Source organism: Balearica regulorum, chromosome 28 (genome assembly GCF_011004875.1).
Source record: "Balearica regulorum gibbericeps isolate bBalReg1 chromosome 28, bBalReg1.pri, whole genome shotgun sequence".
Classification (NCBI taxonomy): Eukaryota; Metazoa; Chordata; class Aves; order Gruiformes; family Gruidae; genus Balearica; species Balearica regulorum.
In genome coordinates, this window is record NC_046211.1 from 580,299 (window position 1) to 603,158 (window position 22,860).

The 22,860-nt window shown below is 57.8% G+C and overlaps 1 protein-coding gene across 6 annotated transcripts in view; it reads right to left on the reverse strand.

The window, feature by feature from the left end:
• Window positions 1–1,454: 1,454 nt before the first annotated feature.
• The window catches only part of ZNF687 (zinc finger protein 687), a 29,900-nt gene continuing 8,494 nt past the window's right edge, over window positions 1,455–22,860 (reverse strand). The window contains exons 2-10 of one of the 6 annotated variants that reach the window (XR_012832676.1): window positions 9,717–11,983; window positions 7,495–7,673; window positions 6,765–6,941; window positions 6,363–6,525; window positions 5,770–6,066; window positions 5,283–5,395; window positions 4,794–4,935; window positions 2,529–4,252; window positions 1,455–1,624 (exon numbers count right to left, since the gene is read on the reverse strand). Coding sequence is in view for 5 of the 6 variants with exons in the window: in XM_075737369.1 (XP_075593484.1) it covers window positions 3,779–4,252; window positions 4,794–4,935; window positions 5,283–5,395; window positions 5,770–6,066; window positions 6,363–6,525; window positions 6,765–6,941; window positions 7,495–7,673; window positions 9,717–11,963 (3,792 nt within the window). In the remaining variant the exon portion in view is untranslated. Of the gene's footprint in view, window positions 1,625–1,825; window positions 4,253–4,793; window positions 4,936–5,282; window positions 5,396–5,769; window positions 6,067–6,362; window positions 6,526–6,764; window positions 6,942–7,494; window positions 7,674–9,716; window positions 11,984–18,344; window positions 18,528–18,573; window positions 18,702–21,671; window positions 21,877–22,860 lie in introns of those variants that run through there. The other 5 variants (XM_075737370.1, XM_075737372.1, XM_075737371.1 and 2 more) reach the window with 5 other exon arrangements.

Here is a 22,860-nt window from a genome sequence, read left to right on the forward strand (position 1 = left end):
TCTCCCACAATCTCATGAAATGTTTAGGACCTGGATGGGGGGGAGATGGGCCTGGCCCCCCCCCCGCCCTTCAGCATCTGCTGTGACTTGAGCCTTTGGCTGGTGCCGTGGGAAGATGGTGGAGGTGAACCCCCCCTACCCCTCCCCTGCATGTCCCCCCCCCGCGCAGCCTCAGCCTTCCCCAGCTCCCACCCTCGGCCCGTTCTTTGTTTCTTTCCCTGAGAGCTGACCGTCCCCTTTCCCACCTGGCGTAGGTCACCCCGTCCCGCGGCACCCACTGCACCCACGGCACGGTTGGATCTCCTCGGGGTTGGTGCGCACCCAGGGGTGAGGGGTGGGGTGTCGGTGCATCCTCCTGCTCCTTTTGAGCACCTTTCTTTTTGGGTTGATGGTTTCGGGGCGGGGGGGTTTGTTTGGTGGTTGTTTTTTTTTTGTTGGATTTTTTTTTTTTTTTTGGGTGGTGGTTTTGTGTTTTTTTTTTCTTGACGCTGTTCCAGGAATTTGGGACTGTGAAGCCTCCCCCCCCCCCACTCCCTTTGCAATAATTCCTGGCTGCTTTTCCGTGCCTGGAATGTCGGGCAGGGGCCAGCAGCTTGGGGGGGGAGCAGTTCCTCTCCAGTGGAGCCCTGGGCTGGGTTTGGCCGGCAGCAGCTCCGGGGCTGGGGCAGGAAGGAGCCGGGTGCCTTCCTGGGGTGCCCCAAGCCCAGCCCCAGCCCCCCCCCCACTTCCTGGGGTAGAGGTGGCTGTGGGGGGACATGGGGGGGGGGGTAGAGCCAGCGCTGGAGCAAATGGCCCCCCCAGAAATGTTAACCCGCCAGGCGCCTGGGCTGCAGGGGATCCCCACACCCCCCCCTTCTCCAGCCCTTTTGCTTTAAGCACAGTGACCCCCCCCCAGGCCCATTCCCGTCCCCCCATTTCCCCCAGTCTCAGCCCATCCTGCTGGTCAGATGGTGACGCCCCAGCAGCGTCGCCGTGTCCCCTCCGGTGTCCCCTCCGGTGTCCCCGCGGTGGCTGTAGCTCCCGGTGGTGCCACCCCTGGCGCAGCGCACCGGCCTGTAACCCCGGCTGTCCTCGGTCTCTTTGTTCAGCACTAATTATTTGTCATGTTGATTATTTAGCATTAAAACCAAGAATTCTATTTTAAAATGCCGGCTGCCAGGGGCCAGGAGCCACCTGGGGGGGGGTAAATCAGGGCCTGAGTGGGGGGTGGGGGCACCCTAAACCCTGGTCACCGGCAATCACAGGCCCCGGTTGAGGGTCCCTGTGCCCCCCCCAAGCTTTTTTTTTGGGGGGGGGGAGGGGGCCTCAGAGCCACCCTGAGGCCTCTGTGGGGACTCAGCCCCTTCCACCCCCGTTTTGGGGCAGGACCAACACCGTCGCGATGGGGCGGGGGCAGCAGGACCCCTCCCGGGACACACGCAGGGCCACGGAAGCAAGACAGGGCACAGCAGGGGTTAAACCACTAAAAGTTTAATTGCGTTATTACTACAAGAATAAAGGATACCTGAGAGCCTCTTGCAGTGCCCGTAGTTTTAATGTAGCATCATCACACCCCCCCCCCAAAACCAAGTTACAGCCGCCCCCCGCCCGCTTGAACAGAAGTCGATCTAAAGGCACTGAAGTGCTGGAAAACCAAGAGATTACAAAGCAATTTGTTTCCTTCCTCTAAAACTCGTAGAAACTTTAGGTTCTTCTCTATTATTAAACATCATTTACACGTTCACAGCCCCACGCGATACAGCTGGGGGGGGTCGGGGGGGGGGAAACCTGGCCCAGGGGCTGTGGGAACCGCTGCTTGCTTTTGGGTTTTTTTTCCTCCTTTTACTTTAAAAGCCGCCCCCGCCTCTGTGTGTGCCGTTCAGCTGGATCCACCTGCAGCGAGGGGCAGGATTGCCCCTTGCACTGAACAAAAAAAAAGGGGGGGGGGGGGGGAACCAAACCCCAAGCCCAGCAAACCAGCTTTCCCCACCCCAGAAAATAAGGGGGAGAAAAAAACAAACCCCAAAACAAAACCCAAAAATCACAACAGTTGGGGGGTTTTTTGTCACTTTTAGTGTATGATACAACTTTACACAGCGTGTTAGAGGTTATTCACAAGGAAATAAGGAGGAGCCCAAAGTTAAGTTACTGAAATAATTACTCACACAAACACCCTACCCCAAGCACAGGCGCTAAACAAACAGAACAAGTAGAAAGTTTCTTTTCCGGCTTTTTGTTTTTCTCCTTCCCCGAAGGTAATTGGGGGGGGGGAGACGGGGGACATGGTGACAGCCCCATGTGGGCACGACCCCGCTGTGTGGAGCTCTCGCACACACGTGTGCGGGGCGGGGGGGGGGGAACGTGGTTCACAGTGGCCAAGGGGGAGCTCGATCTGGCCCCGTGGTCCTGAGCCTCACCGGAAGCCCGTGAAGGGGATTGCTGAGGAAGAGGAGCAGTCGGTAGCGGAGCCCTCGGCCCCCCAAGCCGGGCGGGAAGGGGGTGGCAGCGGGTGACGCCAGCACCCCAGGGAAAAGCCCCCCGAGACTCACCGTCAGCGTGTCAGTCTGCAGCGGGGGTCGGCAGCAGTTTTCCCTCCTCGTGGCTCCTTCAGCTGGAGAGCGGCCGGCACGGACCCCGGATCCCGGCCGGGGTTGGCGGGGACGTGGGGGGGGCGAGGGATTCCCCCCCCTCGCTGCAGCCCCAGCAAACACCCGCTGCAGCTTGGTGGTGCCGGGGCGGGGGGGGCGACAGCGCCACCGGGCTCACACTGAGCTCATCCAGTGGCCTTTTTTGGGGCTTCTGTGTTCCTGCTGCCAAACAAAAATCTCCTCCTCCTCCTCCCCGGGGAAGGTTGCCGGCCGGGGCACGAGTGCGGCCGTCCTGGGCCACAAGACGACGAGTGTCCGAAGGCCGGCGCCGCCTCGAGTTAGTGCAAGTGGTGGTGAAGAGGGACCTCGCGCGTCTGGCAGGCGAGCGGAGCCAGGAGGGGCTGGGGCATCTCTGCGACGATGGAGACTGGCCGCGAGTCTGGAACAGGCTTCTCCCCTCGGCTCCCGGCAAAATACAAAATAAGCAACATTCAAACGGGAAAGAAAAAAAAAAAAGGTGGATTTTGCTGTGACATTATTGTCAGCACAGATGTCTCTGTCCCGCGATGGAGAAGTGTCCGCTGGTCCCCAGGTCCTGCCCCGCTCCAGCGCTCCCCCAGGGCTTCCCTTCCAGCATGGCGCATCCCAGGGAGAGCGGCCGGGAAGAGACCCGCGGTGTAGGAGAAGAGCCCTACACTCAGGATTGCCAACACCGGCCGCGGGGCAGGAGGTGTCGTTCTCCCGCCCTCGTCCCCGCGGGAGGAAGGCCACTGTCCCTCCCCGCAGACACCAGGGGCTGTGGGGCGGGTCACGTCCCCGCGTGAGGACAGAGCAGCGAGCAGCGAACAAACTGTTTGGTCTCCCCGAGAGCAGGGCAGCAAGTCCGGACCCTGCCCTTCCTCTCCGGTACAATAAGGCAGCCGAAATCCCGCCTGCCCCCGGCTCTTGCTCACAGCCCCGGGTGGGCTGAGCCCCCGGCCCCACGGGGACGCCAGCCGAGCCGGTTCAGCGAGCCAGGCACACGGAGCGAGGCCGGATCGTGCCAGCCAGGTTCTCGTCTCTCTTCACGGCTCCTTTATCCAACCCCATGTCGAAACGCTGCCCGGGAGGAGGGAGGGAGGGAGGAAGGGGGAGCCCAGGTGGGCACCGGCAGCCTGGCGCAGAGCTCTGTGCTGATTATATACACGTCTCGTTCCCCCTCTGCCGGGGCCCTAGTTTTCGGGGCTCGCGTTCTGCCTGGCCCGGATGAAGGCCATGCCGTGGGTGCGGAAGTGCGTCTTGAGGTTGAGCTGACTGTCAAAGCACCGGCCACACACCTTGCAGGAGAGCTTGCCGTCGGCCGGGTGCTGGGCACCTCCTTCCAGGGGGCTGCGGGGCCCCGGCTCCTCCATCTCGCCCGCTCCCTTCTTCTTCTTGTGGGTGATGAAGCGGTGGCGGTTGAGGGAGACCTGGGAGGTGAAGCAGAGCCCGCACTCCCGGCACTGGTGGGAGCTCTCGTCAGTCCGGTGCTGGGGGATGTGTTCCTGGAAGTCGGCTGAGCTGCTGGCGAGGTAACCGCATTTTCGGCACCGGAAGGGGGCCTTGCGGTCGCCCTTGGGGTTTTTGGAGGGAGGAGTGGTGCTGTCAGGCTCTTCGCTGCACGAGTCGCCCTCGTCCGAGGACAGCTTCCGCTTCCGACTGGACACCTACGGGAAGGGTTCAGATAAGCTTTAACGGGTGCCTGGTTCGAGCAGCTCCTGGCGTAACCCAACCTGCCCGGGCGTTCCCCAACGGCTCCTGCAGAGATTTGCTGGGGTAAAGGCCCCCCAGAGCCGTGCCGCTGCCGGTAACCCCAGCCAAGGGGCTCCCAAACGGCCTTGGACTCGCCCGCACCCCTCACACCAGGCGCCTTTGCCCCTCGCAGCCTGTGGCAGCTCCTAAGCAAGCCCCAAGCCAGAGGGGATGTTCTGCGTTTTCACCCAGCACGCAGCGAGCTGAGCCAGCCAAGTTCAGTCCCTGGCAGGGAGACAGGAGCGAAGCGAGCTGTGCCCAGACGGGGCCCGCACCCACCCAGCGGGCGCTGGGCCTCACAGTGGGAGGGAGCTGCCGGTCCCAGGCACTGCAGGATGCGTGGAGGCAAGAGTAAACCAGGATCAGGGCTCACGGCGATGCCTTCAACCCTGCCTGAAACCTCCACAAGGCCCCAGCCCTTTGCGAGCACCCCGAGAGACCGCAGAGACCTCGTACCTGCGTGGTGCCGGTCCCTATCCGGGCGATAACGACCTCCTGGCTCTTCGTCTGGTCGGTCACCTTGATCCCGTGTCGCACCTGGATGTGTTTCTCCAGGATGAGGCGGCTGCTGAAGGTCCGTTTGCCCTCTGTGCAGTACCTGCAGGGCCAGAGCAGGGTGGCAATGAAGGACGCTCTGCAGCGAGGGGCTGAGCCCCAGGCCCGCTCCAGCCCTGGCTCCCTGGGAAAGCTTGGCTCTGCCATCCTGACCCTGGCTCTAACCACGAACGGGCTCATCCGTGTTTCTCTGGAGGGTATAACACCTTAGAGTCCCTCCCAGTACCTCCTTTCCCTCCTACTTCCCAGCCACTCCTTCAATCCCCATCATGCTTCAACCATCCGTAGCTTTATCCTCCCCACAGCGGCTTAACCGAAGGAACCCGGAGTCACCCCTATAAAACCAGAGCCCTTTTCTCAGCCAAACCCAGGAGAAGGTGCTGTGGGTACCGGCAGGGATAAACGCGCTTGATCCCTTCATGATTCACTCGCACGTGTCTCCGGAGGCTGGGAGCGGAGCAGAATGAACGCTCGCACAGGTGGCATGGGAACTTCTTCACCGACTGCAAGAAACAAAGAGGCAGGCGGGTAGCACGCAGGGAGCCAAGAGGCTGGAGAGCGGGGCTCCCCACTTGAGTAGGGAAGCCAGATGTGGGAACTCAGCGCTGCTCAGATTTCCTCTCCCCGCCCATCCCACAGCTGCACATTTGGATAATGAGTTGCTGGTCATTGCTGTTCACCAGCCTGGGTAACATCCCTGCTCCCCAAAACCTCAGCCCTGACCGAGTTTGTACTGGGGACAGAAGCGATGTCCAGACTGTGGCAGAACGTGCTCCTGGTCCAGTGCTGACCCGCTGCTCTGTGCCATAAACATTCCCTGCCCGCGTTCCCAACGGCTCAGCAGAGCCGGAGCTGGAGCCCTCGGCTTTCTCCTCACCTTGCCATGGTCCTTCTTCATGTGGGAGACATACTCGTCACGCTCCGGGAACCAGGAGTGGCAAACGCCACACGTCCACCCGCTGCCCTTCGACTTGTTGACTGTCTTGCGCTGGAAGCGGCTGCGCTTGGTCTTGCGCAGCTCTGGGGAGCTGGGGGGCTCATCCTCCTCTGTGGAGGACGAAGACTCGTCCGAGATCTTGGACACAGGGGTTTCGACAGGCTCCTGCTTTGGTGTGAGCAGCACGGCCGCCTTCTTCGACAGGTCTTCCTTGGGCTTCTGGGGCTGATGAGTGTTCTGGAAAGCAGAGACGAGGTGTTGGCAGGTGCCTCGGGCCAGGATTCTCCCCCCAGCACTGCAGCAGCTGGAAGGAAAGCTGCCCACCCCCAGGCCCCAGCCTGCACAGACAGGCTCATCTCCTCGGGCTTTGGGACAGGGGCGTGGGGGACAAGGGGACCCCATCTCTGGGCCTTGCTGCCTCGGTGATGAACTGACAGCCCTAACGCAGCCTTGGATGCCCCTGGCGAAGGAGAGTCAGCAACTATCAGCAGCGACAGGCTGTGCAAAGAGCGCCGAGCCCGCCGCAGCGTTACCTTGAGATGCTCCAGCATGGTGCGCTTCTGGGCAAAGAGCAGCGGGCAGTCCGGACACTTGAAGACACTGACCCGCTGGTTGAGCAGATGCTGGTCGAAGTGGGAGGAGAGCAGCGGCTTGTGGGTGAAGACCGTGTCGCACATTGCACACTTGTAAATCATTCTGCCGGAGGAAAAAACCACCACTGTTGGCACAGCCCGGGTTTGGATCAAGAGAAACTTGGAAGAACCCCTTCATCAAGAGGGTGGAGAGCAGCCCTGGGCGCAGCTGACCCATACCAAGGGATGGGGAAGTAAAGAGGAGATGGCTATGCAGCTCCCCGTGCTGGTGCTGAGCTCTTCCCGCAGCGTCCCACCCACGAGCAATGCTCCGGGTTCTCCTGGCGAGGAGGGAACACTTACTTGGACTGCTGGTTGCTGAAGCCAGGGTGCTGTGTGTAGACGTGCGCGTGGGCGCTGGGGGCTGACTTGAACGCCATGGGGCAGATGGGGCACTTGTGGAACACCTCGCAGTGGGAGGTCTGGATGTGGGACTTGATGGAGTTGACCCCACCGAAGACCACGGCGCAGCTGGGACACCTGAGAGCGGAGGAGAGCGGGAGGCAAGGGGTAGGAGACAAACGGCACGGGGGAGCTCAGCTATGCCACACAGACTGGCACGTGCCAAAAGTCGGAGCACAAGGGCCCACGCCTGCTCCCTGTCCGACCACGGGACTCGGGAAGAGCCCCTGCCCCAACAGACACCAGGATCCAAATCAGTTCTGGGCTCTGGGAAAGCTCCAGTTTGGAGCAACGGGTCCTACCCATCACTGGTGGGTCCAGGGCCCAGGCAGCCCATCAGAAGGAGCTGGGAGATTGAAGGGGCTGACGCTGCCAGGCGTGACCGAGGCAAAACAGTGGCCAGGAGGTCCCGGGAGGAGGAAAATCCCCCGGGATTAAAGGAGTGAGAGCCAGAGAAGGGTGAAGCGAGACCTTCACCCTCAGCCCTGCACCCAGCGCCGCTGGGGAGGACAAATGTGGATTCCTGCCCCATCTGCAAAATGGAAGCCCGCCGCAGGCTTGGGACTCTCCCCTTCGGTCCTGGGTGTCTCCCCAGGTCCCCCTGCCCCGAGCTCAGGCCGCGGTGCCCTACCTGTACCCCACTCTGCGGGAGAAGTGCAGGCAGGCCTCCTTCAGGTGGGCCTCAAAGTTCGCCAGGAGGAAATTCCCTCCACACTCGGGGCAGACGTGGGGAGGCCGGTTTTTGTGCATCCGCTGATGGGCGTTAAAGCTGCAGCGATTGGACATGATCATGGGACACGTCGTACAAACCTGGGGGGAAGAAGAGCATCGAGAGGTTCAAGCCTGGCACGCACCCACCTGTACAAAAGGGCTTTGAAGCCTTTTCCGCAGACGGACAGGCTAACAACCTGCAACACCCAAAGCAGCCCCAATCCACGTGCCACTGGGGAAAGAGAAGTGCCAGGACTCCGCAGGGCACGTTTTAGGAGATAATCTGCTTGCGCCAGCTTGCTGGGTAATTGTTGAGGGTGTTTCGCACGCGGACAAGATGCCTTTTCCAGGCTTTTCATCACAGATGGGTCCCAGCTGCGGTGCATGCCAAGGGTTAGCCGAGGACCAGCCGCTTGGCGAGGGAGTTTTACCGGAGGGAGCGGGGGTGTATTCAAACCAGCTGCCAAAACGGTTTTGAAACTATTTCTAGCTCCACGCCAGGATACAGACACGGGGATGTCAAGGGGAGAAGCTGACAAGGACTTGAGGAAACAGGCTGGAGCTTCCAACAGAAGGAGCTGCCTGGAAAGACAGGATGGCTAGAGCAAAGGTGGGGCAAGGAAGGAAAGGAGCAGCCTCCAGCCAGGCGCCACGGGCAGCAAGCTGTCCTCGGGCTCCCCTCACTGCCGGTACCCAGACTGGGCTCCAAAGCACTGCCAAGAGAGACCCACGGGTGATTCTGGCAGCAGGGCAACAGGAAGGAGCGAGGGATCGGACAGGGAACAGCAGCTAAAGGCAGCCGGGAGATGGAGCAGGGACAAGGGACATGTCAGCAAGGGAGGGGGGATGAAAGGTGCCAGGTGAGGAAGAGGATTAGGGAGGCTTATGGCTTCAGCCATCCCCATCCCTTGCTGTGCTGAGGAAAGCCTCTGGGCCTCTTTATTTTAAAGGAAAAAAAGCTGTTTGTAGGCGGTGTTGGTTTAGGGAGGAGTGAGTCTGCTGGGTGGCTAGGTGGAGGCTGTTAACAGGTTCTGCCCTGCCAGCAGCTTCAGGTTGAGTTCCCAAGCTCAAGCACTCGCCGCAGATGGGCTCTCTCGGAGCTAGAAATATTACGCTACCGCATTCACAGGCAGCAGGCGCCTGCGGGGAGATAAGGATGATTTCCTCCAGCTCTCCTGTCCCTGATCTCCTCCTCTTTGTGCCCTCCTACTGCAGCCCTGCACCTTCGCCGCGTCCCAAACCCTCCATTGACACCAAGGCTATGAGAGGGGATGGGAGTAAGAAATCCTCCCGGTAAAAGAAAGCTCCTCGGGACAATCCACATAAGCACGTGAATCTCGGTGCTCCTGGTGACCTTCAAACAGAAAGCAGGCTGCTCCATAGCAGCAGGGCCGTCATATCTGCATTTGAACAGCGTCCTGGCTACAGCAGCAGCTTCGAAGTAAACAGAGTTACCAGGAAACAGCAAATTCCCTCTATGCAAAGGAAGCCGAGGGGGCTGAACATCGCAGGCCAAAGGGAAAGGTGAAGACACGCTGCAGGGAGGACAGGGCTCCTCTGTGGACCTCTTTTCCCTCCTTGCCTTTTAAAGGTCATCCCTCAGCAGCGTTAATCCCGTGCGTTTGCTGGATGCGGCCTGCCCAAACAAACCAGGATATGCTGGCAGCAGCAGGAAGCACACGGGATCTCAAGGTTGGCTCTTGAAGCCGGCAGGGGGGGAAGAAACCCCCACCACCACCCTGGTTTCTCCAGACTCCATTTGTGCTGCAAACCGACAAAAGAGGAAGCAGCGCCCACGGCTCTAACATGGCTCCGCGCGGACAGCTACGTCCCGCAGCGGGTGCCAGCAGGCAGGGCACCGATGCTCGGGGACCTGCTCTTCCCTCCCTGCTGCACCCCGGCTCCTGCACGCACCGGGGCAGCTCTGTCACCTGCTGACAACTGACAAAGGCCTCCCTTTCCTCCACCCGGTGCCTCGCGGGCATGAACTGAACCCCAGCTCACGTGTTTTCCTTCCTGCGTGAGTTTTACATCGGGAAGAATCGGGTGTGCAGAGGCAGGCGCTGCCTAAGTCACACGTGGAGACTCCCACATCCCCGGGGACAGTTTGGGGTGGCTCCCACCGCCATCCCACCTACGTACCGTGCTGCTGGTGGTCCCCGTGGTCACTGCCTGCTGGAAATGCGCGGCCAGCCCGGCTTTGTCTTTGCATTGCTCTTTGCACTCCAGGCACCTGAAGCAGCTGTAGTTGGTCTGCTCCGAGCTGTTGCTCAGAGGCAGGATGGGGAGGTCCTGAGCCCCGTTGGCCGCGGCCAAGGCGTCCTGAGCCACACCAGTCACTTTGCTAGCGGGGAAGGAAGCCACCGAGACCAGGGGGGTGATGTCCGGCTGTCCGATCATTTGATCCAAAGCGATGGGCCTCATGACCAGATGGGAGCACTGCATCACCAGGCCCTTGTCCTTGTGCTCCCGGGCGTGCAGGAGCAAACTGCACTTGTTGAAGAAGACGAGGCGTTTGGTGCAGTGGTTGCAGGTTACCTCGATGCGCATGCTTCGCCGGTCGTAGTGGCGAGCCAAGCTCTTCTCCAGGGCGAAGGAGTCCCCGCACTCCAGGCAGCGGTAACCGAAGGGAGGCAGGGTGAGGCTCGCGTCGGCTGGAGGGTTCAGGTTGGGTTTGTACGTTGGCAAGAGGTTTTTACTGTTGAGGATCTTGTTAAAGGCTTCCACGAGGCTGGACTGGCTCCGGGAAATGACCGTGCCTGCGATGGTAGGGGAAGGCTTCTGCGGCTGCACCATCACCACTGTGGTGCCGTTGACTTTCTGGTTGGCCGTGGTGGTGATGGTGGTGGTCTGCGTCACGGTGCTGACGTTGGTCCTGGTGTCGGCTTTGGGCAGGGTCTGCGGCACCAGATTGATGATGTTCTTGGCCACGGCTTTACCCGTCTTTGCCGGCAGCACCACGGATTTTTGCTGAGCCACGCTGGCAGCGATCAGCATGGCGCTGCTGGCGTTCTGGATGGTGGAGACAGGCAGGACAGTCCCTTTGAGCTTGGTGCCGTTGCCAAGCTGAACACTGATAATTTTTGGCCCCTCGATGGTTTTCAAGGGGCTGGAGAGCTCCATTTTCTCCTTGGGCACCTCTAGCGCGATCCCTTCATCTTTCTCTGCCGATGCTAAGAAGCCGGCACCCTCAAGAGAAGTCTCCTGAGAGCTCTGCTCGGCCGGCCCCTTGGTGGAGCCCGGCTCCGAATCTGATGAGACCCTGGTCACTGTCCGGGTGATGCTGCCACAAGATGTTTTGATAGTTTTAATCCGCACTTTCAGGGGTCGCGAGGAATTGGAAGAAGGGGAATCGTTGTTGTTGTCTTCTTCCTCCTCCTCTTCCTCAGCACTGGACATACTCTGCGGACTTCCCATCGACTTCTCCAGAACTTCTTGCTCTTCCTTGAGGGCGATGTTGTCCAGCTGCTTTGGAGAAGTGGGGAGCCTGGGGCTTTGTACCACTGGCGAGGAAGGCTTGAAGAACGGCTCCCGGGGGCTGGCGGGTGAGCGTTTCACTTCGGGAAGGTTGCTGGCGCTGCTGTCGAGGTTTGGGTCAGAACCGGGCCAGGACGTGATGGGAGAATCATCCGTGGAGTAGCGAACGGTGACCGATTTCAGGTGCTCCAAGGGACTGTCACCCAAGGCTGCAGCCAAACCCTTGGGGCTGGCTTCGCGGCCCACCTCCTCCGAGTCAGACTCCTCTTTTTTGATGCAGGGGATGGTAGGAGGGGACCCGTTTGCCCCCCCTGCCTGGCTTGTTTCGAAGGACTGGGGGAAAGCTGGGGGCAGGTTCTCCGTGCTCTCTCCCATGGGCTCTTTGCAGTCCAGCGATGGGGTGGGAGACGGGGAGAGGGAGGGCACAGCGAGGGATTTCTCTTTCGGCTTACACTCCCGGGGTCTGTCAATCAGGTTGGCAGCATTGTCTTCATTGGGATCAGGGCTAAAATGGGAGAAGATATCCAGGGCTTTGGGGCCTTTTTCTTTCACCCAACACTCCCCATTGGAGGATGCCACAGCTTCCACAGACCTGGAGGTGGGGGACCTGGGCATCTCGGTGGCCCCAAAGCCATTCTGCAGCAAGCGTGGCCCGATGACGTGTCCATCTTTACTGCGCCCATCCAGGGCATCGAGCTGCTCGGGGCAGACGGTGTTCTTGACGATCACACTGACAGCGGTGATGTCTGTGTGAGGGAGGACGTGGTCAGGGGGTCCTGGCTCCCCAGGGACTTGCTTGATGTGAGGGTCAGCCTCCTCGTGGCCGGAATGGATGGCCTCATTCGTGTCGATGTCAGGAATATCAAATGCTGCCAGAAGGTCATCGAAATCCGGAGTCTTCATGTCACCCATGGTGGGGAATATGGCAGAGTCTGCAACAGAGCAAGGAGAGGAGCATTAGTGACCTGGACAAAGCCGTCGGAGACACGTAGCAGAGACACGGAAGGGAACTTGCTTCTCCTGAGCCCCACACTAAGCACAAAATCCCTGTGGCGCCTTCCCTTTGAACCCCAGCCTCGCATCCCTCGGGCACATCACAACGCTTCTCGGCCTTTTTCACTTTGTTTGCTTCCATAACATTTTTTGATCCCCAGCTAGGATGGCAGAAAGTTCAGAAGGATCCCAGCATCCTGGGACAGACATCCGAGACCACGGGACGCAGCCTGGCGAGGAGCACTGCCCCGAGGCCGGAGCAACTCCCCGCAGACGTACAAGATGAGGAAGGGCCGCAGCTCCGTGGCAGAGGATCGGCGGGTTGCAACAAATAACCAGGCAGACGTAAGTCAGGACCAGAGAGCTGGCAGAAAGAGCAAACGCCTCGCAAGGGGAACACGTCACTGCGACGCAGGAACCATCCTTCCCCGCCCCGGCAGCAAGGCCTCCCCAAGGCCAGCCCCACGAGGACACAGCTCACAAGGAAGGCGTCCAGACGGCAACAAGAAGACTCAGATAAGAGACCTCAAACACGTGGGCTGTGGAGCAAAGGATGAAGAAACAGAGGAGGCTGAGGGAAGACATGGCAACAGGTTTCAAAACATGGCTGCGGCAGAGACAAAGGGAATAATGTTCCTCTTGTCGTTGCAGGCTGGGTAAGAAATCCCAGGATTAAGCTGCAGCCAGGGGATGTGGCTTAGACAGCAGGAAAGACTCTGATTTATAAGGATAACCAGGCAAAGGAGGCAGGAGGACAGGGGACGCCCCACGTGCTGGAGAGCAGCTGGACGTCTGTCTGTCCAGGGGAGCAGATCCACCAGGAGGGGACGGGGGGGTCTTGGAGATGGTACTGGGGTGTGCTGCCCTCGGGCCTTCTGCTCTTAGCATGGAACTCCTAACAGCAATCATCAAAAGCCAAAAAAAAAAAAAAAAGAGAAACCTTTATCTCAGAGGCTGTAAGGGGTAAATGCAAACACCCTCAGCCCCACGGAGAGCCAGCCCTGGCAGTCGCCTCCTCCCCCGGCTCCCAGCGCTGCCTCTCAGCTGCTGCAGAGTCAGCCAAGGCCGCTGGAGCACTCACTGCCCGCCTGCCTTCACCCTGCCCTCGCCCTGCCTCCCCGCTGCAGGACACGAATCCGCTCCTCGGACAGCACGGCGTCAGGGAAATGGCCGCAGCTTACAGCCCGGTCCGACCGCTCCGCGGAGGTTCGCGGCCTGGCTGGCTGTCCCTGCGGTGGGGTGGCAGCTGCCGGCAGCGGGAAGGATGGGCAGCGAGCAACACAGGCTGCTCCAACGGCCACGGCAAAATCCACCAGCAGCAGAACGGGCCCTGCGGGATGGACAAGGATGACACACATCATAGGTAAAGCTGCTTTTTGCCAAAGGGAGGGATTCCCTCCTGGGGAGCTTGGTTCAGTTAAAACCCACCAACGCCAAAGGAGAAGCTTAGCCTGCGAGGCCGGCAGCCCCCGCAACCCAGTGCTGGAAGCCCTTGACCTTGCCACGATTGATGCCAGAAACAAGTCACTGCTTTGAAACCTGCCAAACCACCGACAGGCAGAAAACCTGCAGCGTTTGTCTCAACAGATTAGCCACAGCATCCTCCCGGCCGGTGGCACTTTACAGGCACCTTCAGCTGTCACATCTTCGGGTCGCAGCATCCACCCCCTTGTCCTACCAGTGGCTGTGGAAGGGAGCGGTTCAGAGTCCCCCAAACACGCTGCTGCAATATATATTCTTTTAATAAAGATTTAATAGCCTCAGTCCTGTCCACTTATTTGTGAGGAGTGGGATGGATGGATTCTTGGCGTCTTGGCGTTGGCTGAACAGGCAGCGGCACTAACGAAGCTGCTTTCCGTCTCTCCTATCTAATTGGGGATGAACGCAGACTGGCTTTCCCCTTGCAGGAGCAGCGTCTCTTCTCAGACACGTCTCTGTATGAGCCTCGTGCCGTGGACACCACAACACATTCACCCTCACCCCTGCACAACCTGGAGCAGCTGGTTCAGCGTTTAGGCCCTTCACCTCGCCCTGATGTGATGCTCCAGCTTCCCGCTGGTCGCAGAAAGGCTTTTGCTGATGGCTGCAGCGCCCAGTGTTCCTGGGAGAGGGCACCGCGTCGCAGGCCAGGAAAGCATCCCTTGCCCACTGGTGCTGCTCAGGGGAAGGGCTGCACCCTTGGAAGAACTCTGAGCTTCCACGGCAATCTCCAGTTTGGAGACCCCGCGGTGTACACAGAGGACCAGACACGCCCCTGTGGCAAAGAGCTTCATCCTGCAGCGTTCTTTCTTTCCCAAACTGGAGGTGGATGGAGGAAACCAGTGGAGCTGGTGCCCATCACCTCTGTGGCAGCATCAGGCCTCAGTGAAGCAGCAGCTCCCACGCAGCCTGGGTTTCCTCGAAGGCACGCAGCAGAGATCGCAGATCCACTCCGCTTGTGTCCAAAGCAAAAACTACCTACCACCTTGTGCAGGCGGAAGTCTCCTGAGCAGCCTTCACCCTCTCCAACACAAGTACCTGGTGACAAAGCAGCATGGAGGCCAAACGGGGTCAACAGCCTCGGGACAGCTCTCACACATGGTTTGCTCTTTCTTTTGTAGCTGGCAAACCCCCTCATACCCCCAATTCAGCTATTCTCAGGCTTAGCAGGTCTATAAAGACTCTGGTGGTTTTCCCAACAGACAGCTTAGTAAGGAGGCTTAGTCTAGCTTTATTTTTAACTCTCACCATAGGTCACCCCAAGGGGATCTCCGTCGGGTGCAGCCGCGGGGTCTGTGGGCCACCAAGGAATCTGCTGCTCCAGAACAACACTGACATTTAAAATGCAAGCGGGTGACTTTCTACCGGCATCGCTTCTGCCATGCCCAAGCAGTCCCATCCGCCAAGCCACAGACCCCGCCACAGCGTTGCGGGGGAAGACGTTAACAGGGCGAGTGCTCGCTGGCACTTAAATCTCCACTAAAGCCGAAGGGGAAGACGGGACAGAAAAGGCAGCTCTGCGGGGCAAGAGCAATATTTCTTGCTTGCAAAGGCACAAGGGATTTGACATAAGAACAAGCCACTGGGAGACAAGAAAAGGGCGACCTCGGAGGAAGGCATCCACGCCTCGAAATGCAAAACCACCAAGGCAAACAGCAGAGCCGCCTTCTAGCCAGGGATGTTCCTGGGAGAGCAGAGCAGTCCCCCCCGGGGACGCCAAGGATGCTACGGCACAGGCCTCACCAGCCAGGCGGCAGAGGGGATGCTGTTAGCAACAGGAAGATCATCTTTGCGAGGTTCAAAGGCACAGGAATAAGGTCTCAAAGAGCACAAGCGGGATTGTGCTTCTTTATCTCCCCATAAACGTGTGGGGGTTTTTAACCAAACTTCCACTTTGGGAGGAAGTCAAAAAGAGACTGTCCCTACAGAAGGGCTGACAATCTAGAACCCAAAAAGCAAACAGCCTTTGCTGCCAGTCGCCACGACTGCCTGCATGTGCTCCCCTAGACCGTGCTGGGCCCAGCAGGCCACCGGCCTGTGCCGCTAAACATCTCCTTTCTGCTTTGGGGAAGCAGAGTCATTTCTGGGAGATTTCACCAAGTTCACCCCGCTTTCTAAAACCAGTTTTCACCACGTGCTCCTCCAGGCGATGCAGGACTTCAGCCGTGACCTCAGCAGAGGGAAGCTGTCGGTGAGACGACCAGAAGGAAAAGCACCAGGCTTTAAAATACTGCGGTGGGGGGAGATACCGAACGCTACGCTCCTCTTCCAGCACTGCCATCTGGTTCTTCAGCACAGGATCTCTGCTGAGAACGGCGTGACACAAGGACATTTGTTTTTCAAATGACTTTTCTAATCACCGTTTAGCAGGATACAAATATTTACAGTAAAGCAGAGAGAAGCAGGTTGCTACGCTGGAAAAGATTCCCAAGAAAAACAGAGGCGACATGAGGGAAATCCTCCTTTATCCAGCATGGAGGGAAATAGTGCCAGCTCCATCCTCAAAGTGGGTTCAGGTCAGCGAGCTGAGCGGAGCCTGAAGGTTGGGGATGATGACAGATCCGTCTCTAGGCTCAATACTGCTTTTCCCTGAGCCAGGGGATGGCTCACAAGCAACGCAGAGAAGCCAGCCTTCCTAAGCCCCCAGCACCTCCTGCAAGGCACAAATGTCCCGCCGTACCTCCCAGAGCAAAACCAGACTAGGTGGAAAACACAAAGCAGCTGGGAAGAGCCTTTCTCCTGGCCAGGAGGACGCCACGAGTGAACGTTGGTAAGATGGTGAACCTCCACTGGGATCCTGGGCTGAGCAGAGCCTGGAGACGCAGGACAGCGGCCCAGCTCTGGGCACAAAGAGGTCGCTCCCATCTCCGAAGCGCTGGCTTGTGTCACCACCGGCTCTGCTCACCATTGATTAAGGGAAACAGAGCGCTCTCATGTGCTAACGCCATGAAGGACCAGCTCGGTGCTCGGCCTAGCTTACTGCTTTTATTTGTGCTCAAGACCTGAACCCTTATTCATTTTTATCAGGCTCTCCAATGGGGAAAGGAAAGAACAAACCCACAGCACCTGATTTCTCTGGGCTCACAGATGGGTTTTAAATATATCCCACTGATCTTTCTAAGTGTTTCCTTCAATTACTTCCTTCCCAGCCCCTCACTACAAAGTTCCTGGCCTTTCTTGCCTTTAAACACTCTACCTTTGTCTTGGCCAACCACGCCCTCCTTTTAACATCCCTGCTTTTAAAGGTAAAACCGATTCTGGATCCTCTGTCTCTTTTTTCCAAAGCTCACTGCCTTAAGGAAGAAATTAAGTCATTTACGAACCGTTCATTGCTTCCACGCTCTCAGAGATGCTCTTCAACTGAAGGCTTCCACCGAAAGGGAGGCTCCTCCTCGCAGGAGTCCCTGCACAGAACTGATTACAAGAGTATTTCTTCTTGTTTGGTGTTAACAGGAAGGTCTCCGCCCCAGAAGGGGGTTTTTTTGTTGTTGTTCTTAGAAATCCTAAGATCCTAATCTTAGAAGTCCTAAGATCCCCCAATTCAGCCCCTTCTGATGGAAGAGGAGAGTCATGGTCTCGAGTCGGTAGCTCCTATCAAAAAGGAGACTGCAGAGATGGGAAGAGCCCAGCTCCACCTCGAACTCTACCAGGCTGACATGGGGAGTTATTTTGGTAGCTCAAAACACAACTATTTTCTTAGGCAAAAGAACTATTTTTCTTAGGCGAAACAAAGCCAACGAGGGGGGAAGGGAAGGGTATTTTTAACCTGACCGGCTAAGCGGTGTTAACTATCTTGCCTCACAGAAGAGTTTGCAACAAGCACCAGCTTCACGTGGAAACAGCTCTCTGATGGGGGCAAGTGTCCCCCCCGCGCACAAGCCCCCCACACGCAGGCTGCCTTCCGAAGCATGGCCAGGACCCGTCCGCGGTCGTGCGGCTGAGAGCCAGTCTGATCATCCATCAGCGTGGTGGTCACCAGTCCTCTGGCTTCACAGCTTGGGAAAGCACGGCACCAGGGAGAAAGAGTTGGAGATCCAAACCCATCTGGGGGAAAAAATCCCCAAATCCTCTCTGGATTTGAGAAGGTTGCCAAACTTGTTTGCCAGCTTGCCCTGAACATCACAGCCCTGGCTCTAAATAGAGGTCAGCAGACTCCACATCTGAAAGTCCCCGCTCTGTGATCCTGCCTACTACCAAAAACACATCAAAGCTCGTGGGGCACAGGATCACCTTGAAAAACACCCCACAAAGATGGCAGCCCTGATGGAAAACACAAGGCAAGGCCGTGCACCTCTGCACAACGAACAGACCAGGGCTACGCCTCGTAGCCGGCACTGCTGGCCACCCTGCCAGGAGATGGCACACAGCGATCGAGCCATGTGCCGCTCGGGAGCGAGACGTGTCACCAGATCAGCAAGGAGACTGAGCTGAGTAACCCAAATCCCTGGCCAGAGAAGGAAGTCGGCACAGGCTGTCGAGTCCGAAAGCACGGGGTTACTAGCACCCCCTTTCCACCCCAAAGATCTCCTTCCCACCCTAACCACACTGCCGACCCAGCCGCCTCGTGCCCGCGAGCCGTAGCCTTTCAGTAGGTGACTCCTAAGGTCAGGAATGCCAGACGTCACTTCTCTGCAAGTCACCCCAAGGTTATGCGGGGTTTTGAACTGAAATCATCAAGGCTATGCTAAAACCAGCCCTTCCTCCAGCACAGCACAAGGCTGGAGAGACAGGGCTAGAGCTGAAAAGCAGGGCAGGTACAGCCCGTTATTTGCATAATGAATATCCACAGACACAAACCCCACAACTCCCACCAATAATCACCAGCCTTTCAGTTTCAGGCAGGAGGAGACAGTTTCGCATCAGTCTGCTGTTCACAAAACCATCCCCAGCGTCCAGCGCGGCTGCCCAGGCTCTAGATGCACGGGGAGGGTACGGCTCTCACAGCACAGCTTTGCTCCGGGTCACTTGTGTCCGACCCTACATGGGACGTACACCGGGTGCAAGGACTGCAATCAGGAGCCCGGCACGCTTATTAAACAAGCACAGATACCCGGGATATAACAGTTCTGGCTGAGACACGGCGGGGAGGTGTTTTAGCTGGTCCCTGGCAGGAAGAGGAAGCAGTTCTGCTAACACAGCTGAGAGGTTCGGGTTTCTGCCTTTCAGAAGAGCAGGAGGCTGGGCAAGAGGCAGGTCTTGGGTTGCTGCCCTCCGCGGCACACCAAAGGCAATAAAAATCCACAAGCTTTGGATGAACAACCACGGGGAAGAGGAGATTCCACTTTCCAGGTCTGAGTCCCTAGACCCGCAGCTCCCCAAGCATCTCTCCACCAAATCCGACAGCGCAAGAGCCCAAGTGTTTCTCACCAGCAGGTTATCCCCCAGAGAGAGCCTGGCACAGGTAAGGCCCAGACAAACCAAGCTGAGCTCGTATTAGCGATGCAGAGAAGCTGCCCAGGAGCTTCTGGCAGCTCCACCGCAGCGTCACCGAGACACAGACCCTGAATTGGTCTGGTTGAGGGGAACCACTGCAAACCCCCCAGAAGTTAACGAGGCTCACAGCTAAAATAATAAGGTAATGAGTAACTGCTGAAACACAACTGTTGGTTTTATGGCTCATTTGCTTATTTAGTCCACCACAAAAAGATAAAATGTTGTTAAAAATCTCCTCTCCAGCAGCCAAGCCTCCCTTAAAAGAAAAGCTTATTTGCTCATTAGGAGGGGGGTTGCCCAGCTCACTGTTTCAGGACACCGACACCAAAGCTGGCCACAGCACGCGCAGAGACGACGCTGCTTTCCTTTCCCCAGACTCCTCCTGCTTAAACCTCCCCAAACGTGCCAGCTCCGCTCGCGCCCGAGCTCGAACAACCATTGCCACTCCACGTCCTCCCCCACACACCAAATCAGAGGCAATCCTCCATCTCCAAACCACGTTCCTACGCTGGTCCCGTACTGGGTCGTGTTAAAACATATTCAAAGGATCCTGCCCTTGCAAACCATGCGGCTGTGCCCACTGCACAGCCCTTAAAGCAAGGGGCTCCGAAACGCCGCTCAGCCCTGGGTTTGGCAGGGGCACAGAGGACTGCACACTCACCCTCGATGCCAAGAGCCCGCGAAGGGCTTCCCACCGCACATTTTTGGCCTGGGACCGGCAGGCACCGTCTGCGGAAGCACCGGGCTCCCGGCCACCTGCCGCTGAGCCTGGCCCACCGGCCGGCGGGGCAAGCGGGGGCTGCTCCGGAGCAGCCAGAGCAATTCAGACAAAAGAGGCCAAACGCTGGGACTATTTCAAGGGCTTGCTATTTTTAAAAGCTGCTTTTCCTGTTTCCCTTCCTGACCCTTGCAGGGACTTGCTGCCCGCCAGCAAGTTTGCACCAAAACAACAAGAAAAATTACCCTCCAAAACTCGACTTTGGAACAAAGTTAAGCCAGGTTTAGCCCCCCGTCCTGTGCCGCCCGCCCCTGCATACACGCACACAGGGGGGGCCTGCCGCCCTGCCTGCCGCCCTGCCTGCTGCCCTGCCTGCTGCCGCCGCGTCCGAGGCCAGCGGGAACGTCTGCACTCCCGGCACCACGTGACGGGCGGGATTAGCTTCCGAGGCACAGAGGAAACCTTTGACAAAGCCTGTCCCCATGCTGCTGCTCCCAGGCCTCGAGTCGGTGGCGTCCCTCGGGCCACCAGCGCCCAGGGAGCCCTGGAGAAAAACAAATCTCCACCACGGGTATCTGCAAAACACAAAATAATAAGGACAGGCTCACCTGGCCGGCAGGGAGCCGAGCGGATCGCTGCCTCTCGTCCTCCCGGGGCTCTCGGAGCTATTTTAAAACTGATCCCCTGCTAAAAAGCCCCAGCCTTTGTGCAGAGGAGACGTCACCCGATGAGAACAACTGTTTTTAACGAGCCAAACAAGCGCTGGGTGTTATACAATCTCACTCCCCGGCGGAGACCTCGCAGACAATCTTCAGAGGACCTTGGAGGCGGGGGGGGGGGGGAAGGACAGGGGCAAATTCCCCAAGCAACAAACTCGTAGCACCTGGTGCAGCTTTTCTCCATTTCAGTGCCTCCAAATCCTCCCCAGCCCCCTGTTACTGGCAACTGGTGGAGAGGAGGAAAGAAAAGCCTGTGGTAGAACAGATATTTAGATACAGATATTTATGCAATGGCCAGCGTTCATCTGTTCCCCTTCCCTCCAGGGGCAGCTCCTCTCGCTGCCGTGCTCCCACAAAACAGCCACATTAATGGTGGATACAGCTCACAGCCGGTGCCGGGGAGGGACAGGGTCGGTGGCATCTGCCCCGGCATGGATCAGGCCATGGCGCAGCGCAGCAGCCTTGCCTTCCCTTCCCTGCAGCCCTGCAACTCGTCAAAGAAAGCACTGCTGGGAGCAGAGCCCAGAGTGCTGCAGAACCACTGCCCGGATTTCGTGGTCGAGAGATTGTGCGAGATAAACGTACAGCTTTCCTTTGTTTTGGGACTAGAAGTGGAGCTTTGACAAGTTTTGCACAAGTTGGTACGAGCGGCCATGGCTTTGTAGTAGAAAGCCACTTTAAAATGAGCGTTTAGATGGTTTAATTTAAGTTTCCCCCTGCAACACACACAGCACCCTGCTCCAAAAGGGTATATCCAAAACGGAAAATTTCCTGAAAGCGGCCAGCCAGAGCTCTTTCCCCCGGCAAGATGCTAAAACCAACTTGATATTTTTCAAATGACACAGAACAGTGTCACTTTACTGTGCAAATTAAGGCCAAAAACTAAACAAGATTTCAGAGATGAAAGGATTTTAAGAGATACTATTAGTCTGACGGCAAGTTATTAAGGAATCACTCAGAAGGACTGCTTGCTCAGAAAACACAGGCTGCGCTGCTGTCAACCCGCAGAAAACAGTACACCGAACCTGCAAGAGGACTTTGGGTTTTTCTCCGTCTCCAAACAGCATTTCTCTCCCAAGTGAGATCTGGCATACGGGAAACATCCTAACAAGCTCACTCTCTTGATGAAGTCGGGGTTTAGCCCCTCTGCTTCCTGCTACACGTGAGGAAACTGAGGCACGGGGTGATGTGAACGCCACACAACGGAGCCGGACCATCTCCCATCACATCAGGACTCATTCTGCCACCGATGGATCCCACCCCACCGAAACCCCGTACCTGCTGGAGCTACATCCTTCCCCTCTCCGCTTTCTTCGCTTCTGCGTAGGCCCCTCCTGGGCCGGCTGCTCTGGGGACCACCTTCTGGTATCTAGCACCGTGCCAGACAGATTCTCCAACTTCAACGTTCGTTAGCCGCCCCTCACTACTTTCCAGAACTATAATTAGTTTTGCTAATATAAAAGGCAGAAGGGATTCAGCCAAGCTTCAGAAGAGATAACACAGGTCAGAAGAGAAACAAATGTTAACATTAAGAACGGCACTTGCACATTAAAAACCTTTATTTAATTCCATGACCGTGGATCCAAAATTAAAATCTGTGGAGCCACGGACATGGAATTAAATCTCCCACGCCCCCTCTTCTCCTCCTTACCAGGGAGAAAAAATCACCTCCCCCTCTTCGGGATGAAGGAAGCAGGCAGAGGAGACACATCGAGGCCAGCAAAGCAATTTGGGGAACAGCCCTTGCAGGGAACCGGCACCCCCATGTCCCCAGCCCTCACAGGGGTTCTGCACCCAGCAGCCCCTGCTCGTGCCCGTCCCTCGCACTTGTCCCACGCTCCTCCACGGCCTCAAATGCTTTTCCACCCCTTCCCATGCAGCATTTACACCACGAGCCATCCACAAAGTCCCCTGGCCATCACCTCAGTGACAAACCCCTGCTCCCACTTGCATCCACTTGCTCTGTAATCGTAGTCCAGACCCGCGCAGCCTATTTCCAAATCACAGCACCCAACCCCTTGCCAGCACACGAGATTTCTCTCTCTGCCTCCTGATCTCCTAAGAATTTGCTTATCTAGCAAGCCTTTAACGGCACAATTTGCAAACGCCGTCCCCACTGCGTTTCCGGAGAGGCAGCCGCTGTGGCAGGGACCCGAGCCCGGTACTGACCTGATGGGAAGGAGCTTCTGGATGGAGCGGAGAGGGAGAAAAAGAGAAAAAAAAAGGGGGGGAAGGGACAGAGAGTGGTCTCAGGTTTCACGTGTAGGAGAGGGGGAAAATGATAGAAAGGCAGGCTGGTTAAACAAGAACCAGCAACACGTCCTACTCCCAGCATGACATCATGAGGTCAGGGCTCAGCGGGGACGGCTGCAGTGGGAGGGGAGCTTCGGAGGGAAAAAAAGAGAGAAATAAATAAAATAACCCAGCACCAAACTCCTCTGCCCCCCCTGGCACTTTGGGAGGGCAG